The sequence below is a fragment of the Branchiostoma floridae genome, chromosome 9, assembly GCF_000003815.2.
Source record: "Branchiostoma floridae strain S238N-H82 chromosome 9, Bfl_VNyyK, whole genome shotgun sequence".
Lineage (NCBI taxonomy): Eukaryota > Metazoa > Chordata > Leptocardii > Amphioxiformes > Branchiostomatidae > Branchiostoma > Branchiostoma floridae.
This window is the reverse complement of record NC_049987.1, coordinates 12,929,528-12,939,345: the sequence shown is the minus strand read 5'-3', so window position 1 is coordinate 12,939,345 and position 9,818 is coordinate 12,929,528. Positions and strand designations below refer to the sequence as shown.

General features: G+C 43.1%; 3 protein-coding genes across 6 annotated transcripts in view; 2 read left to right on the top strand and 1 right to left on the bottom strand.

Moving 5' to 3' along the window:
* LOC118422542 overlaps positions 1-404 on the bottom strand; it is a 3,146-nt gene extending 2,742 nt beyond the window's left edge. Inside the window, exon 1 of one of the 2 annotated variants that reach the window (XM_035830173.1) lies at positions 93-404. In XM_035830173.1, the coding sequence (XP_035686066.1) occupies positions 93-303 (211 nt within the window). In that variant the 5' untranslated portion in view covers positions 304-404. The remainder of the gene's footprint in view (positions 1-92) is intronic. The other variant, XM_035830171.1, reaches the window with a different exon arrangement.
* Positions 1-2,603, top strand: part of LOC118422543 — a 10,062-nt gene extending 7,459 nt beyond the window's left edge. Inside the window, exons 3-5 of the mRNA XM_035830174.1 lie at positions 754-815; positions 1,189-1,296; positions 1,579-2,603. Coding sequence (XP_035686067.1) covers positions 754-815; positions 1,189-1,296; positions 1,579-2,314 — 906 coding nt within the window. The 3' untranslated portion in view covers positions 2,315-2,603. The remainder of the gene's footprint in view (positions 1-753; positions 816-1,188; positions 1,297-1,578) is intronic.
* Positions 2,604-5,282: 2,679 nt separating this feature from the next.
* LOC118423154 (methyltransferase-like protein 24) overlaps positions 5,283-9,818 on the top strand; it is a 36,399-nt gene continuing 31,863 nt past the window's right edge. The window contains exon 1 of one of the 3 annotated variants that reach the window (XM_035831164.1): positions 5,283-5,379. The gene's annotated coding sequence lies outside the window, so the exon portion shown is untranslated. The other 2 variants (XM_035831160.1, XM_035831162.1) reach the window with 2 other exon arrangements.

Genomic DNA, 9,818 nt, shown 5'->3' with positions numbered 1-9,818 from the left:
GATGTGTAACGAAAAAGTACACTATTACATCACGAAAAATGTATTTATGCAAGGGGGACAACAACAAAATATAAAACATATAGATCACAAACCTGAGATGAAATGGTCGCTGCACACTCTCTCGTGGCCTCGTGGTGTCCACGCCGCGGTCGGGTTTTTCTTTCCCTGCTCAAAATCTGACCTTTTTAAGGCTCTAAGCCATGCAGCCCTTCGTCCTGGTTCCGCAGGGATTCTAAAAAACTTCTTTCTACTGCCTTTATCCTTCCGGTTAGTACAATTCAGCGCACAACAACTGGTCGGCATGTTTGCGTTTCCCGCGCGCAACTGGTGGGCGAGGAGGGTTCAGCCCGCCCTCCTCGCCCACCAGCAGCTTTTTGCCTACCATGACGTCACGTGACGTAACCGTGACGTCAGCGCGATCGCTCGTATTGGTACATTGTACTGACAGATCATCAATCGTGAAAAAGCATAAAATATTGGTCTGTAAACTGGACCGTGTTTGAATCTTATCCAAAGACTACTGAAGACGTTCACATTAAGATTTTACCATCTTTCCTTATTCTTACTTGCTCTTGTATCCATATTCGAACCTTCATACAAGGACGTCATCAATAGAATTCAGCGAAGGTGGCTGAACTCAACCAAGAGATGCTCCTCAACTGTCATAATTTTCATATTATTTCATGTATCTACCTTTGCTTTATCCCTCTTTCATTTACTCTATTATGTTTTGTTTCCTCTAATTTGTTACAGCATGTTGCCTTACCTGCTCGGCTGAGTCAGGGAGGTGATGCAGTGACAACATCAGTTAGCGAGTAAGAACTATTATGATAGCCTTTTGAGCTACCACTGTTCTTGCACTACTCCCAACTACAATCTACTTTTCAATCTGCAAAACTGCATATCCTTCTATACTGTGGTTGACACATTATTAATATGGAGACTATTGCAGTAGTACTCTGTCACTGTATAAAAATGATCTTTATCTTGTCTGCTGTGAGCAGAACAAACGTGCAGCAAGGATGACGTTGCCATGACCTTGAGACCCATGACCTTGAGACCCCGTGACCTTGAGACCCATGACCAGCGATGAGAAAAGTTGACTCCATGCATGTGTCAAGTCTTCACAAATGACTGGACATGAATTGCGGGACTTCTAACTATCTTTTGTTTGTCTGTCCTCTACAGATCAGCTAGCGTGAGCACACTGGTACAGAGATTCGAGGCTCTGGCCAACCAGGCACAACATGCCACACACCTCCACTCACTACCAGATGTGGACAAAGTCCGGATCAGGTACAGATGTGGTTATATCATTTTAGTGTTCATGCTAGTAATCTGACAAGCCTTTTTGCCACAGTTATGATAATCTCTTTAAAAGATTTTTTTCCTCTGGGGATGAAGCACTCCTTATTCACAATTACATGCATTACAATACAATACAATAAAGTTAAAACTTACAATAAAAAACATAGACTTTCCTTTTGGCAAGGAAGTTTTCTTTAACACAAAACTTTTCTATGATGAGTGTGTATTATAGAACTCAGGGAAGTTAGGTATACTTCTCTTTTCCTCCAGACTCCCGGATCATGTTGGAGAGATTGTGGACCAATGGGAGCAGATGACAGCAGAGACGAGCTCCTTCAGCTCAGGAGAGACGAGCTCCATCAGCTCAGGAGAGACGAGCTCCATCAGCTCAGGAGAGACGAGCTCCATCAGCTCAGCAGACAGTGTGGTTACTGTTATTGCAGCCCCACAGAAACCACCTTGCACCCGGCTGCAGAGCGACACAGCAGAGACCACAGGAACCACTCCTACCCCACCACCCAAACCTGCCAGGTGTAAGGACTTCGTCCTGTATAGGAACACCCTTGGGCAGTTTGGGGTTTCTCTCATGCCAACAGAGATCTCAGAGAGATCCTTCAGTGGTAGCACCGAGCAGTCCATGCGCAGAATCCATGTGGTCTGTCAAGCTGCCGACAGTGACGCATCCCTGCCGGTGGGGCGCCTGGTCGCTGTGAACTTCCTACCAGTACATGACATCACAACAGCTGATTTGTACACCATCATTGCTAGATCAGCAGAGTCAGTCAGGCTGAGGATTCAACCACTGGACTTCCCCCAGTCTGTGTTACAGACCCTTGTTTATAGTGAGCAGCACAGGGTAGCACAGGAGAATGACAGTCAGGGACAGAGTCACCCTCTAGGTATTAAGGTTCTGGTTAAGCGTAAGATGAAGCGAGTCATCCAGCGGTGTCGTGAGGCAGTTGGTTCCTGTTGCGAGCAGTTGAAATCATGTGTATCAGGGGTATGAACTAGAAGCACAAAGTGCTTGGAAGATGCTTTTCTACCATCAAGAATCACTATAAATACTGACGCAATTATAGAAATTTGAGAACAAACCTTGTACACGTTGTCCATACCTTAGTACATTACATGCTATTTATCATTTTATGGCATGTATGTAATGTACCTTATGGTCAGGTCACTCTATTTTGTGCTAGCAGAAATAAACTGATGATTGAAGTTTAGCATACAACTGTCTCAGACTTTTGAAATGTGTAGAAACAAATGTCTCACCTCAACAGTGTCTTACGTATACACATTTGTCACATGTCCATGTCATTTTCGTACTGATTTTTGCTGTCCGAAGTTCATTGGCAGTCAGTATACGTGTACTTCATTGCTGCAACAGATGAAATAGGATATATGCTGACACATACATTGATATGTATGCTAGCCGTGATATCCACCCCTATTATAGCTGCCGAGTTTCTTTGTCCTATTTTCTTAAACGGACGAAGAATCTCGGCAGACTTAATAGCGTTGGATACCAGGCTAGTAAATGCAGCACTAGAGTTACAGTACACCATACCTTCGCCAATTACTCTCACTATCAGTGAATAAAACAGGAAATTCACAGAAACTAAAAATATTGTAGTCGCGATGACAACTCATATATGATCAGGAAGTAAAGGCGACTGAGTGATCAGTCACGTTTTCAGAAATCCAACACGCCATAGAGAAGAAAACAAACAAACTACGAACTCCAATATGTCCACACTGTAGCCGGTAACATGTGTTACTTTCCAACAACATCCCCCACAGTCTGAGTACCGACTGGACCCACCGAGTGTTTGAATAGAGAATATTTTGTCATCACTCCTGGAGTTTTCTTTAATCAGTTCGGCAGCCTTGTGTTGGGAACGGCTGCTAATTGGTCATTTCCCGCGCATTGTGTGAAAAGTTGACAGAAAACATGGACAGATCATGACAGTAGTGACTGGGGTGTCAGAGGGAGGGAAGTTTGAAAAGCGCAGCTGGAAAATGGAACACTGCGCACGACTGAGGAGAAAATTTTCCGACGAAACGTCGGCCAAAAAGCTCGCTTGAGGCTTGATAAAGCTTGGGGTGTTTTCGTAGACAAATTGTAAAGAGTTAGTGGCACAAAAACTGAGGAATATGTCTCAAATATACATGCATGCGCAATTCTGTTTTGCAGATAGAGATGAGTATTTTGACAAATGGCTAAAACAAATCTCGACCTTACTTCATTCCATCGCCACACCTGTCTCAGTTTGACCTTACTGTTGTGATTAATGTTCACGTATGTTGATAGTAACGTGTAAAGCTGTCAGCACCTGTTTTAATGGTTTAACCACTTGTTGGAAAGCTGAATAAACAGCTGTTGTCCGCCCCGTAACCTTACCATAAGTTATTCTATGAATGTGCTCTCATATTTGAATTTCATTTATACAGCATAAACATAAAATATCATATGCTATCTTCACCACCGAACATTTTGCTAAAAATTGGGATGTCGACTTTTCCTGGTTTTGATATAACGTTATATATCATATAAAAAGACTTAAAGATTTCATCCAATTGTAGGCTCCTTTGAATGGCTTGAAAGTGCAGTCAAGTTGTAAAGAAGTTGGTAGGGGGTTGTCATAACTTATATCTTACAATGGTTACAACCAACTGAAAAGACAAACTATTCTCCAAGCACAGGTTGGGTCGCGGAGATAGAAATGGTCGGGATTTTTAAAACTGGCTCCCTTCCTCAAAAATCCCGACCACTACTTTCTCCGCGACCCAACCTCTAGCCATTTTGCGGAGAGGACAGAAGAGACCATGCTATCCAACCTCCGCTTGGACTGAAGTTGGAGAATAAAGATAAACTACTGGGAGAATTAACTGCGCATTTGAAGTAATGAAGACCACCGATAAAACGCGTGTGTTGTACCCCACCGGTTGTATTAGTTCCGATCAGGTGTTGCCAAAACACGGTAAGCTAACCCCAGCACGATGTGAGCGGCATGAGGGTGTCTCCTGTGTCTTCTGTATCCGTAATGTTCAGTCCAACTATCAGGTTATCGGTGTGAGCACACACAGGTGTGGTGGGTAAATAAACCGCAGGGATATTCTGGGTTCCTTCTGACTTACTGTCTCACAAAAAGGGTTCTAGATTTCCACATACATATCTGATCAAATCCTTTTTCTCTGGACCTCTGAACACGCAAGTCGTTTTTGATAGGGTTAACCCTAACCCTTCAAGTCGAGAGGGGTTGTTTTGCCAGTCGTGTTGACGGTTCAACCTCGGTGCCGCGATTCCCCATAAGTCACCCTGATTACTCTCCAAGCAGAGGTTAGGCTCCGACTGTTTTTTTTTAAACGTTTTAGTCGTTTTTATCGGGCTTTCTTTTTTGTATTGTATCTTGCTGTGTCAAAACCTAAGCAAGATACAATACAAAATAGAAATGCCGATAAAAACGACTGAAAAAAAGGCGGAGCCTAACCTCTGCTTGGAGAGTAACCCTGATGGGGCACGGTTCTCGGCACACTACCCCGACTTTCCATAAATTGTTGATGTTGTGCTAAACGTTACCTCTTGCGCTACCAGCGCTGTCTTTTACAGTCATGTGTCATAACTTTATAGTATAAGTTGATTGTTATGAGTAAACAGGACGAAGAGATACGGTTGAGTGTAGTTGGTACTGAAAACAAGAAATGCAATTGGTGAGGCCTAAGTAAGCTATTTACGCAAATTAGATATCTTCGCCTACTTAGGTTTGTAATTACTGAGTCTTTAAACTCGTGATCCCATTTCCTAGTTTAGTCTGCCACAATTTGGTGCACGTCTTTAGCTCCAGTCTGATCCTGTCAGCACTCCCCCATCCGTAGCCACCCTCCTTACCTAACTATAAACGGTCGTTCCCTGGCCAAGTTCGCTGGACGTCCGAACAAACACTCAGTAAGTCAGTGAACACCTTTTCTCCTCCGAAGACCTGGAGGATCTTCCGTTGCGTCCGTCTCTCTCACGGCACTGACGTTCAACGTTGATGCCTTGGACAGGTGAGGAGATGCACTTGTAACCAGGTAACATGGCTTCTTTGAACGAACGTCTTCTTCTTGTAGCCTACATTGCTTGGCCTATTTACGGTAGAATTCAGCTATGTAGTAAAAGACTAGAGTTTCATATTGGTACAGCTCTCTGCATATAGAACAAATGTTACCCTGTCGTTGTTGTGACAGGTACTGTTAATATCAATGTTACTAGCTTCTACACAGAGTACGTAGATATGCACAATACATTCGCCATGATCCACGAGGCCGTTGCGACGTGAATGATGATTCAGACTTACATAACAGTTCCACGTATGTGTGTATTGTCAACAAGCATACAACAAGTGACATTTGTCGGCTGAAAACCTCACACAAACAGCAATTCATTACCTGGGGCGTTCACTTCACTGACCCAAGCTGAACTCACTGTACGTGTAGATAATACAATACTCAGTCCTTTGACAAAATCACTGTGGTTCTAGATATGTTTCACGGAAATCTGTATCAGAATCTTGTCCTTAACATGTTTTGTGAGTGAGGCACCAATATAATGATGATGGCGATGATGATGTTGAGACAAACGGTCAGCTAAAACACACTGGTTACCACTAATTAACGCTAATGATGTCATGTAGATGTCAATATTTTGGTCACCAAACCATAGCGGCCAAGTTGTTCTACGTACAGCTCTTCACATATTCTCTACGTTCGTTGTCAGGACATCATTAAATGTTGCCGGCACATATTGCCAAGAAACATAGCCAGAAAAGCATCAATGGCGACAAAGTAAACTACAAACGAAAACGACTTCGGCTAGGCTTGTTTGGTGGCCTTGTTCGATAAGATAAGGTACTCGGCGACATGGGGCAATGGGCGACTGACTTTTTTCGACTGACTTACCCCTTTTACCTCTTCGGTAAAAGGGGGAACTTTATTACAACTCCCAATCTGTCTACCCCACCCCCGTCCGTCGCCACATCCCCTCCGCCTGCAAACACCGGTCTGACACCTGAACAGCGGGGCAAACACCGGTTTGACTCCTTTTGTTCGCCATGCCACCTGTCGAAGATAGACATCACCACCTTCTGTGTAACGTTTAATTTAACAAGTAAACTTTACCAGACAAACTAAACACCAGTACGTTATTGAGTTCCGACATTGTAATTTATAAGTTGTCAAAGGAACAAAGTGCACATGGGTGGGGTATATAGTGGTTGATGGACAAACGCATACGGTTATCAGTGGACAATATTCAGCTGGCTTTGAAAACGGAAACTTCGCTCAAATAATGGCTACTTTACCTTGCATTATGTCTTTAAAGAAATAAAGTAAAAATGGAAAGGGAAGATAGACTTTTCTGTTGCACAGTTTGCTTCAAACGAGAGAATATTTTATTGGTCAATAGTACTGTTCACATCTGGTCCGTCTCAGATTTTCAGACTTTGTTAAGCCAATGTCAAGATCGTTATCATCCAGACTAATTCATTACGGATCGTTTGCGTGTTTCATTCTTCTTTCTGACTTTGATAATGCCGGCTTCAGTAGAATACATTCTTCCATATGTTTATTATCATTGTTGGGTAGATTGAATGAAACCAACACACCTGCAGTTTGGTTATTGTTCCAGGTAACACTGATTTAATTGATACCTGCTGTATAGAATACGAATGAAATGTTATACCTATGATTTTATCTGTTGCAGTTTAAGTCTTTCGTTGTAACCGCCCAATGCAGGAAAGTTTTTTTTTACAAAGCTCTGTAATGTTCTGTACGGTGAAAGTTTTAAATACTATTAGATCTGGAATACCAGTAAATGTATAGCTATATTCAGGCTCCTATATTTGCGAGGCACAGAAAGGTTTTGAAATATCTTTTGACTTTGCCCTAAGTCTACTTCTTACGTTAGCAATCTAAAGCAAAGACTTCCTACGAATTTCAGTGACGTCATCACTACCTGTTGATTTGTTGAGTCGTATGTAAATACACCCCGGTCGCACGGAGCCAATCAGAGACCGAGAACCAGGACACAGGCAACCCACCGTGTGATTGGTCTGAGGTCTTGTCACTTTGACATTTCGGAGTCATCATTCAGTACAATTTTGTCACAACTAGGACGCATTGGAAGAGGGTCACAGTTTTTTGGGGGGTCGGGATGCAGCCCTAGGGTGTTTATGCTACAGTACTGTACATGTACCAGTGGTACTATTGAAGCACGGATAAAACCAGGCTATTGTTGTTGTGATATATAATATTTCCGAGTGGGACACCACCACATGTGGTGTAGGTGACGACACGACAAGGTTTGCCACTTACGTGGAACAATCACGGCGCGCTCCGAGGATCACGGCACCACGCGCTGGGGGCAAACAGGGATGTTCTACTGCACTCAGGTGAGGAGACAGCTTTCTCAGGTGAACAGTGTCTTAAGGCTCTTAAATCCTCGACAGGTGTGTTCTCAAGAGCAGAACATAAGAGCCTCTTGATCTGTGATCAGGGACGCTCAGGCGATGTCACATCCTCCTGGCCACGGTGACTTCGGACAGGTACGGTTAAGAAGATAACATCCCGCGTGTAAAGTTTACGAAAAACCTTTGATGTTTGTACAGATGTCGTGTCTTGCAGCTCAACTATGTGGTTATCTATTTAAGACTGGTGACCCAAGACACACAGGGATGCCTCTGCTGTCCTGGCTAAGAATAACTCTAGTTGTTTTGTCCTGTTGTGTTTGGATGGCATGTAGAGTTTGATTCAAGCTGACGGCATGGCACAGCGGTCCACTCCCAGACAGAATCACTGATGACCAGAGACCTTTAGAAACCCACAAAGAAGTGCACAGATGCGACGGGAAAACGGGCAGCTCCTATTGTACTTAGGATTGTCTCTTTTTTCATAGATTTGAATGTGGTCTGAGGGGGTCGCGCTGACAGAGAGACGGGACAAAAGAGTTTTTCGGTCCCGCTCTTCTAATCTCCGTTGACCGGCAACGGATTAAGTCTTTAATTTTGTCAGCGACTGTAATTATGCTTAGTAATAGTTACTAATAAGGTTAATGGGGAATTTTCTTGTTTTGCTGTCATGATTTCCGGGCTGTAGATTTATCTCCAATTACACATTTATCTAGTCTATTACTTTGTTTGTGAGTGGGATAGCCTCAAGGACAAGAGTTAAGAGTTGATTTCCCACGTTTTGGTAGTTGGTACAATCCAAGCATAGCGAGACATAAAGAAAACGGTACAAAATAGAATGCATGATAAAAACGCCTAATAGACGTCAAAAAAACAGCTGGAGACTAACCTCTGCTTGGAGAGGAGTAGTTCATGTAATCTCCAAGCAGACGTAGAAGGCAAAAATCGTAACAGTTCTACAGAGCAGCGGGATTTTCTTTTACTTTTCGTCACTCCGGGAACCGGGCGCTTCAGAACCATTACGACAAATGTACGACTTTTGCCTCTCTACTGTGATCTGCTCGGATCTAAGGACGATCGTAAGTAGAGTGTTGTCATGGAGCACTGTGGTATGGCCGTATAGGTTTGTGCTCTCAGAGTCAGATCTACAGTTGGTTACAGTCATTTTGACTGACATCCTTGCCTTGATCTAGTCTTAGTGGGATTAGTTAAATCACTGTAAGATAGGACGATTTCTAAACTTTCCAGGTGACATTGCGTTCATTCGCAAAAAAAAGGGTCGCTTTCAAACGTCATACAAGGCTCCATGTATACAGTCTACGTGATATGACATATGCATTACAGATCGATGTTGTGACATGATCATGACCCTGATATTGTACTGTAGTGGGCGGGGGTGTACGGGGTACCGATAGGCGCCCGACATGACCTAGCCCCCGCGTCTGGCGTCTGAACTCGCTCCACTAGGTTATCAAACACGTGTTATATATTGCGTACATGTAACTTTTAAAGGTCAACAGGAACTAATGTTTGTCGAGCTGTAAATCACGAGACAAAAAAGTGCGTTTCCTGCAGTGACGTATTGAATACACAATGTATCTACTGTAGCTAGTCTTCCCTTACATGTTGCTTTCACACTGTCCTCTACGGTATAACGTTATACATCAAAGGAAATTTTCCATGTGAACATACAGCCACATGTCGACCTCCTACCTCTAGTTAAATCTCCGTGACGTGGTCAAATTAAAGTAAATACACATATCTATTAAGGGCTAGATAGATCGATACCGTGATTGGAATATAATAAGCACTATAACAAGTGGGTGTAGCTCTCGACAATGTGGTGTGGTTACTTTGTAGGGCGTAATTTAGATATAATACACAAAAACCCATTGAAAAGAGAATTTCAAACTTAACCCAATGTTTCAGTGAGGGATTATTAAGCGAATTTGTTAGCAAATGAAGGGAAAACGCTTTCCTGGTATCCAGTCGTACAAAGCTCCAGAGTATCTTCTGTCCTCTCCGCAAAAGACAAATAATTTTACAGAGGAGACTTGGGAGCTATAC